The sequence below is a fragment of the Notechis scutatus genome, chromosome 3, assembly GCF_049901735.1.
Source record: "Notechis scutatus isolate UNSWTSFEM ecotype Mainland chromosome 3, rNotScu1.2, whole genome shotgun sequence".
In the NCBI taxonomy this organism is placed as follows: Eukaryota; Metazoa; Chordata; class Lepidosauria; order Squamata; family Elapidae; genus Notechis; species Notechis scutatus.
The window spans coordinates 107,814,375-107,830,718 of record NC_142011.1 but is presented as its reverse complement, the minus strand read 5'-3'; the positions used below and the strand labels follow the sequence as shown (position 1 = coordinate 107,830,718).

General features: G+C 33.9%; 1 protein-coding gene across 1 annotated transcript in view; it reads left to right on the top strand.

The window, feature by feature from the left end:
* Nucleotides 1-16,344, top strand: part of RABGAP1L (RAB GTPase activating protein 1 like) — a 191,694-nt gene that overhangs the window by 153,763 nt on the left and 21,587 nt on the right. The window contains exon 19 of the mRNA XM_026669180.2: nt 8,260-8,352. Within this exon, the coding sequence (XP_026524965.2) occupies nt 8,260-8,352 (93 nt within the window). The remainder of the gene's footprint in view (nt 1-8,259; nt 8,353-16,344) is intronic.

Below are 16,344 nucleotides of genomic sequence, written 5' to 3'. Positions count from 1 at the left end.
AAGATGGCAATTAGTATATTATTAATTTCTCAGTGAATTATTCTGCAGAAAAGTGCTTGAACTATCTTAAAACATCTGCATATACTGCTCTACAAAAAAGTCACATGCTATTAACAAACTACATCTTATAGGTGCCCAGTTTTGGACTTTTTTCCTATGGAAAAAGATAATTTCTATTAAGAGAGGAGTCATAAGTGTCTTCCCAAGTAATCCAGTGCCTGGATTGTCTTTTAGAAAGATGTGCATAGAAGTTTTAAAAAAGAGGAACTAAAAAAGAGGAGCTAACTTTATTTGATGGCTAAATGATAGAGAAATTAAGGTTAGGATTACTATCCAGAAATGAATCATGTTACTTGTAAGTTCATAAAAAGTCTATTTTAAATGTAGTTTGGCTAAGGTGTGGTATGGTAAGCAATTCTTTGTTTCCTTTTATCTACAAATGCACTTGATTGAGTCATAAAATATCTAGATGTCCTTTAAAGGTTTTTTTTCTTAATTTTGGGAAAATTTACCATTTCCTGGTTCACCTTTGGTCTTTAATACAGACTATATGAGAGGGTAAACACCTTGAAGCCTAGGCATTTCTCAGTGGTAAGTAAATTCTTCTTGAAAACCTTCCCAGGCAGCAAAGAATCATGGGAAGTTCCATTCCTTGCTTTCTTCTACAACAGGTGTCTTTGTTCAGTCACCTTCTGCACACATTATCAACCTTGCTGAGTCAGACTGATAGAACTACAAAGACGAGAAGAGTACTTTCATTTCTAGCAAGGATTTTCAACCAGGAAGTTGAAGCTAGAAAATCTTATTTTAAAAAAAGGCTTTTGTGAAAAGATTCTCTACCCCCAGGGACATAACCTGAAGAATATAGTGGAGGATTTAGAATGACAGGCAGGAATTTGACCCACTGATGAAGAAGAAGAAGAATTACTTGTTTACAGTATGGATCAGAGCTACCTTCATTGGGAAGAAAACAAGTAAGCCCACATTAGCCTCAGCATCACCAAACTGCATTACTAAAATAGCTTTTTGGATTAAATGTAAGATATTTTAATCTCAAGGATTTGTTCTTCATGCTTTCTCTATTTAAACCTATTAAAATTCTGCCCAGTTTCGCAGCAATAATATGATGCTTTTATTTCTCTCATTAAAACAAAAGGGTATTCCCAGGTTTACTATTTAAGTGCAAATAATATGACCATGAAAGATTTTGGGAGTACTTGCTGAGAAAAATGAAACTGAGGACAGAGAAAAGTTATATTTTCATTTTGCAAGTGACATTTTGCTAACAATTGGACTTGGAAACATACATCTTGTCATTACAGTATCACTTCTGTCATTATGTATATAGGCTTCTTATCACGAGGCTAGGCAGGAGAGAATATTGCAGGAAACAGCAATGGAATGAGTCATTTTTAAAATATATTCTATTTTTTTAATTTATAGAAATGCTGTTTTCCAATATTTTAGAAACATAGATAGAAATAAAATTTTAAAAGTTTTTTTCAAGGTTTTCTTTATTGGTATGTTGATCAATCTATTAGTTCTCTGAAATGACCAACACATATTTCAATTAAAAATTCAAAAGGATGGGATGGTTGTATTTAAAAGTGAGTTGGATTCTTTTTCATTTTGGGGAAAAATAGTTTATTTCTTGTGAATGAATGTCATTTAAATAAGATTTTACCATCTTTTTGACTAACAAAGAAAGCCTTGTGCCTCCATTTAAAAGATACCAATTTATTTTTTTAATGTTAGAATAATTTTTAAAAAAATCAAATGTGACTCGAAAACATATCCAACCATGCAAATACAAATTCTTTCCAAAATACAGAAAAATCCCAATCATGACAGAATGCTATTCGTGTCTACTGTGCAAATCTTTGGAAAAGGCATAAAACCTTGAGAAATCTGACTCCTCCACTAAAAGGAATCTAGTGTGATTAAATACCGCATTTAAAGAAAGCTTTGTGAGAACATAGGAGCTCTTCACTGTGGACTGAACTGTTCCTCTTTCTCTTGGCTTCTTTTGGAATTACTTTTCTGTTGGAAGATTACTTTTTATGGTTGAAGAAAACTTAAGGAAAGACTGTTACCATATGGACATATGAACAGGTGTTTCAACTATCTGTGGCCCATAGAGACCAAGAAAACTCCCAAAGGAAAAAGCAGCATCCAGGAACTGTTCTCATTGGCTGTGGGAGCTTTTCTTTCTTTTTCCTTTTCCCCTAGGTTTTTTTTTTTTTGGTTTGTTTCTTTCTTCAGTGACACTCCCTGCCTAATCACTTCAGGTGGCTGCTGTGCAAAAGTCATATCAAGCTAAGCTGAACTGAGCTAATTCTTCGTCCTATTACTGGTCATTGCTAACAGTTTTTGCTGACAACATGATGGAAGAAATTTCCATTGTGATGGCCTACGATTCTCATGTCTTTAGCCAGCTGTATGATGAAGATTTTCTAGCCAGCCTGGTGGCAATCAGCAAACCTAGATATGTGGTAGGTGTTTACATTATGAAATATGATTTGCTCCAATTTATTTTTAATGTATGTAACATGAAAAAAGCCTTGTTCCTCTGTGTTTTTCAGCTTTCACTATTTTAACAGTTTCTGGATTGAGACATTGTTTTGAAATCTTTCAGATTCTTTCTTGTGTGCAATTCTGAACACCCATGAATTTGGTTGTCCAGTTCACCTGTAGTGCTCCTACATGAATATTACTGTATCTAGTTTAATTATTTAACCTCATGCTGTTTAACCTGTAGGACTAGTGAGCTTATTGCGCACACACAAAAGAAGACTTCTCCACCCCATATTTCTATTTGTTTGTGTTTATATAAGGTACAAAAAAGAATGTGAGTGATTATGTTACATGTGTTTGTGTGTTTTATTTTGTTTCACTTGACAATAGAGATTGGAGGTGAATTTCATAGAAAAATGTTGGCTTTAAATAAAGTCATGTTTCTCTGCGGTACTTAAAGTTTCATTGGAGCATTAAGTCTGGCTATTGTGTTGCTTCTATAGAATCTGAGTCTTGGGAATGTTGGGAATGTTAATCCTTAATTTATCTGTACAAATATCTAGCTGCGCAGAATTTATACTGAATAATCCAGTATACAGTAATCATGATTTAAGCACATTCTGTTTGGGCAAGTATATTGCTGAATAAGCCACAGTTTTTATAGCTAGTAGTGTCCTGAGGCAGATTAAACCTTTAACTACTTTACAAAATCTCCATTCACCACAAATTTCACTGTAATGCTTTACACAAAATATTTACTACCTAAAAAAACAAACTATACTAGAGTGCTTTCAAATAAATTTAATTCATTCTTAACTACCAAGTGGAATACAAACTTGTATCTTTTCCTTTTGTGTAATAGTTTAATAAAATTATTTGTTAGTTAATTGTTTTGGCCTTCTGGATAAAGGCCGCTTTTAGCAGTAAATGAGCATTTTTGCATGTCAAGTAGATATTTTTGCATATGCATTTGGTGGATAGCCTGATATTCTGAGATAGTACTATGAACAGGCAAATGCCAAAAAGATCAACATTCATAATTAAAACTGAAGAATTAAAAATATAACTCCTATTTTGGATTCCAATGTTTTCCACCCTTCATCCTCAGCTATTTAACTCAGAAAACCTAACATCTAATCTGCTGTTTGATTTCTGTACAAAATATGTTACCATAAATGTATTCTGATTCTTCATTCAGATATGAATATAGATGTGTAAACACTTGTTTTTAATAGTCCAGATGGAGTTAACCAGATGGAGCAATTAAATATAAGCAGAGAAATTTAAAAAAATGAAATAAAGTTTTATTTCTATAAAAGCACCATGGTAAATCTTAGCTTAATAAGAACTGTAAACCCTTGCAGCCTTTGTCAATTGCCTCAGTCTGTGAAGAAAAATTACTTGAAAATCTATTATATTCTTAGAATATAATAGCAGAAAAATTCTTAGTACAAATTTCAATAAAAGAATTCCATTTGGTTCCTCAAATACCATTTAAAAATAAAAATCAGGATGAATACCAGTGATAGTATAGAACACAGGAAAATATATCAGCAACAAGGGAAATGAAGCAATGCTTATTTTATAAAACATCAAAATATAAAATAAAATACCTTCTATAAAAATGTTCTGGAATTTGATTTTTACTATCAAACATGCTATGTATGTATGTATGTATTATAAATTACCAATTTAATCTTGCTTAATATTCAGCCCTTTGTAATATCAAAGACCCCATCCATCAGGCAGCATGGGACGTTTCACAGGTGTTTCCTGGGCCCATTCTACTGTCTCAGAAATAAATTATATTTTGTACATCACCCTGTGGGAGATCTAATTTATTCAAAATATAATCATTCTTTATGTGAATGGACAAGATATTTTGTTCAAACTAGTCTCTGTTTCTTGTGTTTCATTCTAAAAATGAAATAACTTCTAAAACTAAATATTTTAATAGGATAATGGAAATAATGCATACAAAGGGTCCATACTTAAGAAAACACTGTGAATATAGATCATTATGCATTTTTCTGTAGATTTTAAAAAAATCAATTAAAAAAAATGTTGGATCAAAATTCCATTTTAAAATAAATAATGGAGAGGATTTGTATTAATTAACATTTCTCCAATGAATTATTTGTTTTGTTCTTTTTTATTGGAACATTCAGTAACATATAACTAAAGAGATAAGTAGGTTTTTGTTTTGTTTTTCTTATCTCAAAGAATCTGATTTTGGAACAAAGCGAAATAATGACTTTGGTGACAAATATAGGTTCCTAATGCTGTTCTTTGATCTGTTTCTGAAAGACAGGCTCTGTTAAGCTAGCGAGTGTACAGGGTCTTATTTTATCACTTTTTTAAAATTAATCTTCGTACAGTACTAAAATGCTTTTTCTGACTTATTTTAGAAATATTAAAATAATGACTAATAAAAGGCATCTTAACAAAAATAATGCTTTTATACTACATTGTGAGAATGTATTGCTATAATAGCACAAAATAATTGTTTGTGACTTCTTTTCTTGTCCCAAAGGTGTTTTTGCAAGAGGCAACTGGACTTTCTGGTTTTTCTTTGATTCCATTCCCCAGCATCCAGTCAGAACTGAAGAAGCTTCTTGGATGAGAAGTGAAATGTCTTTAAAGAAAAACCAGAAAGTCCAGTTGCCTCTTGAAAAAACACCTTTGGGACAACCATGACTGGATGATTGAGAATTTCCACAGGCTTCTTTTTTTGTTACACCAATAACTTTGAATGTAAGAAGTAGAAGTAGGCATTTTTAATAATACGAATTTAAAAAAAGGGGGGGGGGGGTTTGCTGCTCTGGAATACATAGCACCAAACGGATGCATTTGGGAAGCTCACGGGCATAGAGTGGGATCCTTTCTTTTGCTATTGCTTCCCAGAATTATGTCATATATGCTACTTATGATCCAGAAGACAATATAGCATCATTTAGACAGGCCATAGTTATTTCCTTTTTCGGTGAATTTCTTTTTGTAAATTATCTAAAGGGATATCCATCACATCTGATAGCAGATAATTTTGTTTTTTATACATTGTGCAAAAGAAAAAAGAAAAAGAAAAAGACATGTTTGCCATGAACGTATTTGCCTGAATGCCCTAAAGGCTCCATGTTCTAGGATTGTGAGATGGAAACCAAAAGTAATTTCTGTCTGAGCATTTGATCATTTCACATATTTCGTAGCATTCCTGACCTGCCTCATCCTCTTTCACTAAAAACACCAATTGCTATAGTCTTTTCTCCTAAAATATTGGCTCTAGTTGTTTCAGTATTTTAATTTATCTTTTCTTTTTCTAGGTTAACCACTTTCTGGTGTGCAATATTGCAAAGTATGATTACTTCGCCAATTCATGTTATTACTTGGGCTGTTTTATTTTCCATTCATTTCCTAATAATTCATGTTATAGGAATTTGTCCTATTTAAGCAGCCAAATATGGGATTGAAATTTCCATTGAGCTGTCAATCATTACTTCAAGATTCTTTTCTACTCAGTCGTTCCCAAATCCAGTAAGGTACCGTAGGCAGTACCTTATGGAAAATATTTAAAAAATATATTTGTTGTTTCACTATAACCAATTCTAAAGCTAGCATTCCTCTGAAAAAGCTGTACCATAATTACATATATAACCACCAATTGATATTTGCACATATTTGCGTCATTCTCATTTTTATCTAGTATCATTCATAAAAAGCTATTAAAACATATGGTTATTTTATTTAGCAGCCAATTAATGCTATAGATTATACCCCCCCATCTCATATCCCATATTATTTGCTTTAATGGTAGTTTGTTTCCTCATCGTTTTATGCTTTCCTCCCTGTATTTACTGATGCTTCTGTTGATCAGAGATAGTGATAAAGCAGCAGAGAATACAAGACAGACACTCACAGAGAGGTATCCTAGCAACCTCACTGTGCTATAAATATGCTGTGTCCCCAAGTGGAAAACAGAAAAAGAATAGAAAGCATTCTGGTGAGCTTTGCTTCTGTTATTGCGAAATCTGGCTTTTGAGTGATAGGTTTTGAGCCAAGGATGCAAAGAAAAAGGGATTGTGTGTATCTCTGTTGGGGTATATGAGAAATAAAGACATTTATTTTGCTTTCAATGAAATTTGTGAAAATAGGGTTTTCATTAAACTTTCTTGCCAAAGTTATGCTGGGCTGGGGTTATCTGGGTTAACTGTTTTCTGTGTCATTTCATTTATGTTTTCTGATTTGTATAAAAGCTGAATTTTTTCAAGTTCTAAGTTTTGGGAGTTCTTCACTTGCAGTCCATTTGAAGTGGACAGCACAAGTTTTAAAACTCTGTTTACAGACCTCCCATCAAGAGAACTCGTTTTGATAAATGTCAAAATCAACATTCCTGCTCTAAGGAAGCAGCTAGTCAGAGGAGAAAACAGCAGGTGTTCCATTAGGAGATTTAATTGATAGTCAATTATCCTTTTCCTTTAACAGCCAGATGACTTTGTAGGACACATTTGGTGCACTGAGGCCTCATGAATATCTCAGTCTGAACATTCACACTGTTTTCTCTATGCAGACTGATCTTTTCTGGCCAGCCTCATTCATTGCCTTTTACTTTCTTAGATTCAGCTTATCTTCATATTTTTAGTACCTGGCACTAGTACCAAATACTTCTTTGTTTCTATATCAACAACTATCATTGTCCCATTACTTTACTCTGTATATAGTTCAACATATCACATTGTTGTGCAGAATGGGATAATTTGTGTTGGCCAACTCTCGATAGCCATTCACGGCCAACTTGCTGTGGGATAACTTGCTGTGGCCAAGTCGCCATGAGGCAAATTGCCACAGAAAATTCCATGCAGGATAACTCAACACGATGTTATCTGTTACTATTTCTTCAACATTATTTCCATTTTTGTCAATGACATTGAGTTATCCCACATGAAATCACATTAAAATTTTCTGCAGCAAGTTGTCCCATGGTAAGTTGGCCTATGGCAAGTTGGCTGTGGCAAATTGTCCTAGACCCCTGTTATGTGTGTACAGCAGGGCTACAATTTCCATTTGCTGAAGTATGTCCTATTTCTCATTAATTTTTTTCTATCTTCATATTGTTGATTGCTCCTTATACTGTCATGATGTGTACATTTTTGTGGCCTCATTGTGTCCTACTCCCACTGTCTGTCTGTAATTAGAACAATTATATTTTAGGTTCGGTTGTTTATATTATAATGGAAGATGCACTACTCCCACACAAATATTATAGGCCTTTGTAGGAGGTGCAACTGGAATTTCAAATTCATATTGATGGAAACCACTTGTTTTTCAAAGTAACTTTCTTAGTTATAATCACACACTTTGTCCCAAATGAGTGCCAGTTATAAAGACACCTTCCCACCAAGAATCCCAGTCCGTCTTATTTTGAGATGGGTACTTAGTTTCTGCTCCTAGCAGCAGGAAGTATGATTATTTTTTCCTATAGTAATAGAAATCATAATGTTCCATTGTGAATTGAGTTATATTCCCCACTTTTAGCCTTATAATTAGAACACTGTAGCCTTGTTGAGGAGAAGTAACATATCTACTTTCATTTGAAATCTGCTGGCAGTTCTTTGTAATAATTTGCTGATAATCAGTACACAATAGCTCCTACTTTTCTTAGTCCCTCTGTGTCTTGCTAGAGTAGTTTTTCACCTAGAATGTTAACCTTAACAGTACCTCTTTTTGTTATTTATTTTTATTAACCTACAGGTGCCTACAAAGAAACTGAAGAAATATGAGAGAGAATATCAAATGATGAGGGAGAATCAGCTGCAGCAGGAAGACCCTTTGGATCGATACAAGGTAATGAATGGGTTGCCATGTGCTCAGATACTTTCCATTAGAACAGAAAGAGATTGCCTTTACAAGCTGAAAGGAGAGTTCTGGGCAGTGAATTCACAGTGCCTGTTGTGGCACATTTCAAGAGACTTATTTCAGATAGTTTATTGTTAAATTTTATATTTTACTTGAAGCCATTAAATTTATTTTATTTAAGAACAACATATAATGTTTTTATTTTCTCAGTTTATATGTTTGTAGGTTATACTTCTGGGAAACTGCATGGGATGCTGAAAAAGAATGAGGGATTCTCTTCTACTGACATGCAAAGGAGGCAAAGAATTATGTGTTAGACAAAGTTATGTGTGGTTCATTAACTTAGACACATTTTGAAAGGCAAATGGTTCCATAATTGACTGGCTGCACTGAATGAATGACTTTTTCCTCTATGGTGCAAATACTCTTGGTGATTTTGTAATATTTATAACACTCTCAATCTCATAGACTGAGACACAGGTGGTGAAATAATTCATTTTATTGAACCACATTTCAATGTTATGTTGGTTTCAAGCAAGAACAAAACAGAATTCCTTAGTAAAGTGGAACTCTAGTTTTATCCATTTTGTTACATTTTTGCTCTGAATTCTCATAACTAGTTGCATGGAATAAAATGGCAACCCGAAATGGAAGTTTGAATAATATTTCTACCACTAACCTGTTCTTCCACTCAGTTGGCATATGTTATATATATATATATGATACTTCTAGCCTACCTTACAGGGATGTTGTAAGGATTATTGCGGTAATGTATTTGAACCACTGAGTTGTTGAAATGGGTTTTATTAAGTATTAGGACTGAACAATTGCACTGTGTAAAATTACTAATAGGTCAAATAACTTTCATGTTTCTTGAACTTTTGTAAGTATTGTTACACGTGATATCTATTTGGGGCTTAGACTGGTAGACATTTTTTTAAAGAAATATCCAAATTTATACCAATTCTTTTTAAACAAGATAAACCAAATGTTGAGTAATCTGGAAAATTGGATTTTTACTTATTATACTGCATTGAGCTAAACCAAACTTGAATTCTAGCTTAAAATAATGTGTATATGATGTTCACGTTACATAATGTAAATTTATATAATTTTAAGGTTTAGATCTGCATCCACATATAACTTAGTTTTTTGTCCCTCAAATTGAACATTGATGTATTGAGGTCCTGCAACTGTTGAATTCTGTGAGAGTGAGATTCTATATAGAATGAAAAGGAAAAGGAGGAATTAATTAAGAATTGAAGATTTAAAATTGTGACTTCAAACATTCAGGGTTAAATATGTATGGTTATATTCAAAAGAATGATTCATTGTTTTAGCCAAGGCATTCAAATATGACAATGTTGCAATTCTGAAACCAAATTATTTTCTGTTAAAATATTTGATTTTATACTCTTATTGATGGCAAGAGGCTTGCTAGCAGTTATATAAGATAGCTGATTTCAAGGACTACCAAGGTGGAAGGAATCACCCCCGCTTTCAACAAGTATTAGATCTGTATGATTTTATCTTTCAAATAGTTAGAATTATCTGTCCATGGCTATGGGCTGATATTAAAGTTCTGTACTACAGATTATACCACGACTGCCTCAAAACAAAAGTCAGATCAGCATGCAGCTACAGTATGTTGTTGGGCTGTTGAGTATTTGGGAGAGATCCATGGTTGCCATGGTATCCACAACCTCCTGAGCTGTCCTGGACTCAGTGCCACCACTCAGCAGATTGAAAATCCACCAGCACTCATAGCTTTGGGGACTTTATTGCCAGTTTGGCAGCAGAATCTAGCAACTTGGGCAGGGATGATGTCCTAGCAGCAGGGAGGGCTGCTCTGGACCTAGCTCTGTGGCCTCTATTTCAATGAGAGGATAAATTGTTGATTTTTAAGATAGTACCGGTACTTGACTGGACCTCTGGCATGAAGGGACAGGCTGAATTCATCCAAAGGAATGCAATTCAGTGGAATTTCAAATGAATTTGGCTTGGTGTTTTTTTTTTAAAGGACATCATTGGTGTTTTTTACTGCAGGAAATATCTTTTTTTCCATTTTTAAAAGCTTTGCCAATTCAGAATGAATATATTATTATTTGTGATCTTTACTCAACTGGTACTTAATTCACATTACCTCATGGTCCGCAAAAAGTCCTGGTCTGCAAATCAACATAATTGTATTCTTACCATTTCTCTCAACATTCATTGTATCTGTAGTACCAACTCTGGTTTTCTTGTGCTTCAGCAAAGCAAATATCTCTTCTAATATGATGGCTACACAGTGAAAGGCACCCCAGCTTGCCCTCTAGAAGTCTTTTGTACCTTGAGAATATATAGATTTTACTCAGGGACCAGTCAGAGAGTTCCCTCAGTGGCAATTCTAAACAATGAGTCGTCCTTGCATAGCTTCAGTCTTGTCAACACTGAAATGGAATTGAGATTGAGTGGCTCTACACATTGGCTCTTTTCAATCCGTCTCATCCACTGACATCCGTTAAGTGGGAGAGTCCAGATTATTAGTAGAAGTAGAAAGAAATAATTCTGCTCACAACTATTTTGTTGATGTTGTTAGGATTCAGTATAATCAAGTGAAACCTGTTGCCTGCTCCCCAAAAGAAACTTTGGAGAACAAAACAGGAGGAATTTGGAAATGGAGGAAAAATATTTCCTCATTGTTACTTAAGGATTAAAGGATGATCAAAAGAGATGTTTCTCAGTATCGAAGACTGCTTCATTCAAAGAATGTTGGATACATTTATGATACTGTGAATCCTTTTGTTAACTGCAAAAATATTAAGGACTCAGTGTGCTGCATGTATTCATGCTTATTCACTGATAATGCTAAAAAAATGCCCGCTGTTTCCTGACTGATAATATATGCACAACAAACACGTACAGCCTTGTTATAGCTTTTTATTACCCTTCTCTCTTTATAAAATTCTTTATAGGTTAGAATTCTTTATTCTATTTTATTTATATATATATATATATATATTATATATTATATATAACATATATTATTTTATTCTATTCTATTCTAGCTGAGCATTACTCTTCTCTCTTTATGTATCACTGAATGAAAGAGTCCCTAGTTCCACACTGCCTTGTTGAATTCTTGCACTATGCCATTGGAAGAAAATATTAAGAAAAAATGTGAACACAAGCTTGTTTTCTTTACTTTTCTACATCATGAGACATTAAGAGAAAATAAGAATATTTAAATATATATTACTGATCCTAAGTAATAACAGGTGGCAGTTTGGAGGGTCTGTCACAGTTGTAGGAAAAACTCTTGTCAGAGATAATCATTTTAGATTTACTGAACTGGATATAGAATAGAATAGAATAGAATAGAATAGAATAGAATAGAATAGAATAGAATAGAATAGAATAGAATAGAATAGAATACTTTATTGGCCAAGTGTGATTGGACACACAAGGAATTTGTCTTGGTGTAAATACTCTCAGTATACATAAAAGAAAAGATACATTTGTCAAGAGTCAAGAATCATAAGGTACGACACTTAATGATAGGTCAGTGCTGTGTTCCTGTGTCAGTTGTGTCTTCCTCTGAAATGTCTGTATTTCACTAACATTTAAAAAAAATCTCCTGGATTATTAGCATTCAACTTTCGTAATAATGCCTGAATTGTGGTTATCCCATTCATAAGAGAGCCAGTGTTTGGTGTGGATGGATGGATGTATAGATATTTCACTGAATTTGTTTGTTTTTTTGGTGTTCACTTTACTTCACTCTGGTTTTCATTCTCTGTCATAATTATAGTTGCTAGAGGAATAACTGTTAATCTCTTAGCGTAGTAGTCTAATGAATGTGGCATACATTTTTTTGAACTGTGTTCCACTTTATCATACACATTGAAGATAATTGTACTTAAGTGCCCATTATGACCTGTGTTTGGACAATCTGTATGGACTGAATATTGGAGATGTCAATGCAGTTATTGTGTTTTGAATTTAGTTCAAATGATATTTCATATTTATTCAGTAATGTATATATGTATGTGCATATTTTTTAAAGTTCAGCTTTCAGTGATGAATGTGTTCTCTTACCACCTTTTTATTGTTTAGTTTGAAGAGTGCAAATATATGATAGAGGAGAGGTTGCCTTGAAATACCTTTGCTTATGTTAATCTATATTTTACTAATTTAGCTGGTTATATGTTATTGAAATAGCTTACTAAATAGTATAATTTTGAATACAAAGCATATGTCCTGAATAACTAAATCACATTTCAAAGCTTTTCCCCCAAAAAAAACATTTTCCAAACCTGGTTGTTTCTTCATATTAATAGAAACTTCATTATTCAGAAGGACTGCAGTTTGTTAAGCAATTATTACAACAGTGAGTAGTAAAGATATTTTGCAACACTGCTAGATTTTTCTTTAAAGATATTTTGCAACACTGCTAGATTTTTCTTTAGGCAGACAGCAAGATCTTTGATGCTGCCTTCAAAATCTTGATAGTCTTAGGAGTTTTAAGAGCTCATAGACTTTGAATATTACATATTACCAAAGGCAGAAAATACAGGCGGCACACTTATTTGATCCATTAAGAAAAATCAGAGAGAGGCAGTTTTGTGTAGTGGTGAAGGCACAGGTCTAGAATAGAAACCAGGAGACCAAGAACTTTAGTCCCACCCTTGGCCAGTCGCGCTCTCTCAGCTCAGTCTCCTTCACAGGGTTGTTCTGTGGAAAGCAGAAGGCAGGAGGATTAGGCATGTCCCACCCATAAGTTGCTGTTGGTACATCATATTAATAAGAGAAAGGGTTATGTATATATATAGCATTTTTGTGGTAAATGTCTTTGATGAAGCTCAGTGACAGATTATTAGTAATAAGTCTTTCCCAATTTCATGAAACTTTCTTTTGGCTAATGTGTTTGGAATTAGGAATGCAGAATTAACTTCTATCTGGCAAGACTTTAGTCGATCTATTTCAACAGCAGAGGCAGAGAAGTAGAAAAAATAGTGGCTATATATTCTTACATATTCATATAACTGTGAGTTGTATTAATAACTCAGTCTGTATTTTTAAATTACCTATAGCACCAGAAAACCCATATGGAAAATATGAAGTCTTTTAGCCCATAAAGGCTAAAGTAGTTTGCATTTAATTTTTTTAATTTTTATTATGCATTTAATTTTTTTCATTTGGGCGTTAAACTTTAAAATTCCAAACTAACTAGTATCAAAATCTCTTCTACATTTCAAATGGGATTTTTTTTTCCACTGAAAAAGACACATTGTATGTATTTTGGTGAAAGATGAGACACACAAGCAATAGTGAAATCTACTTGCATCAAATTGACCAATTGCTGTAGTTGTTTATTCTTCATTCTGGGTAGTGCTGACAGTTTGGTGAGTTAGAACCTTCCTTCCAAGTCTGAGCTTCCTCCTTTCAATCCAGCATTTGCTTTAATAGGCCATAATAGGAAATAAGCTATCTTTCAAAAACGAAGCCCTGGACCTCCATGCAGGATTCTCAACGTGGGGTTTTGTTCCCTTCCCAATTATTGTTGATTTGCCTTTAAATTTCATTGGATTGCTTCTCTTTTTGTTTCTCAACTTTTTATCCATGATTGAAAACGGTAGTTCCTTTGTGACTGTGCTGGAGGTAAGTTTTATTTGACTGAATGTTGTTTTTTGTCTTTGGAAATGCATCCTCCTCCTTGTTAATTTATAGTTGAGGATTCTCTTTCCAGTTGGTGATGCAGAGCCCTGAGGCATTGTATTTGGATGTTACAATCTTTATTGTTAGAATACAGATAATATAGTAGTGGAAAAAGTGCTTCTGTTTACATATTCATCTTAAGTTTGGCTGGTATAATGCAGCGGACAAAAGTTATCTTCTGTATAGCAGATTTAACAAATAAGTTCTTTTTAAGTTACACCTTCCCCAGAGGCAACAAAATCAGTCTGCTTATTCCTTGAGATGCTTTAACTGCCTTTCCCTCTGAGAATGTTGCTGCTTTTCAGAACTAAAGTGATTTTTAATTACTGTTTTTTAAAAAGTTAAATTTATTATTGAAAGACTTATTTCTTGTCGAGAAGATGGATTAAGTCTGGTATACAAGACCTTTCTTTTTCATCTCCAGAAGAAAAGACTTTAATAAGCTAAGAAAAGATATATCAAACATACTTCCTTTGAAATTTGGCACACTCTTATTACAAGAAGGAGGACATTGCAATTCCTACTGCACAGCTTGCCTTGCCCACTTGTCTGTAAATGCAGAGCCAGAAATCTCATGCTATCTCATTGTGCTATCTGCTTTGCAAACACTGAAGCTTTTTGGAAAGCACTTATTTAATAAAGAATATGAACTCAACTCTCATCCGGCTGGATGCCTTCAGAGCTTGCAGGCTTTAGTGAATTATTCACATTTTTGTCAGATAGTCTCCAGAAATAGAAAATTAAGCAATAGAAGATTTGCAAATTTATAAAAACACAAGGCAAGAGAATTGCCAACTTCTCTATTATTCTGGTTTTTTTTTTGAAGGAACTGAAAACTTCAAGTCTTGTGATTGAAATACAGAATTTGTGCATACAGATAGTACTCGACTTAGAACCATTTGTTTAGTGAACTTTTGAAGTTACAATCGCACTGAAAAGAGTGACTTGTGACTGTTTTTTACCAAAACCTATTGCAGCATCCCGATAATAACGGGATCAACATTTGGACACTTGACAACTGGCATGTATTTATGATGGTCGCAGTGACCCAGGGTCATTTTGTGATCTTCTTACAAGCAAAGTTAATGTGGAAGCCAGATTCACTTAATAACCATGTTACTAAGATAACAACTGTGGCGATTCCCTGAACAACTGTAGCAAGAAAGATCATGAAATGGGGCAAAACTCAGTGACTATCTTGCTTAGCAATGGAAATTGTGGTCATAAGTTGAGGACTATCTGTATGTGAAGAGGTTTAGTTTCAATATTGCTTTAAAGACTTAACATACTTTTGAACATTCTCGGAATGGCTTTACTGCCCTTTACTTGTAATTTGTAACAAAAGTAGTTGTAAAAAATCCTAAGATTATCTGTGTCCACCTTAAACACCATCTGCTCTTGTCTTTGATTTCTGAGTTTTCAGATAAGTATTTCATGGTGCTGGTTTTGCTGAGTCTGTGTGTTTTTTAACTAATAAAAATTTTATTTTCCACCATCAAAAATACTTAACCAAAAAATGGGACTTTGCTTTAATATTTAGAATTACTTCATATTAAAGAAGTAAATCTGATGCAGAACTCAATTTTATTTGGAAATCATTTCTAGAAATAACATATTTTAATTTGACAAAGTTTTCATATAATTTATCATATTTTACAAATGTATTCTTTATTATTTATAGTTTTTCTTTTTTTTCTTATTGATTTTAAATGTATTGACAGTATTTTTAAAGTTCAATAGAGGTATGTTCTGACTAGAAACTGTATAAAATGTCTTACAATATTTTAAGCTTTTAATTGTGTATTAGAATACATTAGCCATATGATATTTAGATTTATTGTTTGAGATTTGCTCACTACCTGCCATATTTTGTTTTTTTTAATTATATGTATCACATACTTATTTTCTTTTCAATGTGTATATGAAAAATAAATAAAAACAAAAGACATTACTTTAATTAAATACGGAAAATCCCTTATCACTTGGGTAATACCGTATTTGCCGGCGTATAAGACGACTTTTTGCCCTAAAAACATGCCTCCAAGTGGGGGGGTCGTCTTATACGCCGGTAAATACATTGTCACTCGGTGCAAGAGCGACGGGCGGAGCTCCGCAACTTGCGAAGCCCCTTCAAGCCCAGCCGGAGTCTCTCTTCCTCCTCCTCCCACCCACCCACCCACCCTCCGCCCGGCTCGGGGCGCTTGCGGAGGCCAATCTGGAGGTGGGGTGGGGGTGGAGCGGGAGGGTCTCTGGCGGGCCGCCGCCCAGCCAGCCCCGAGC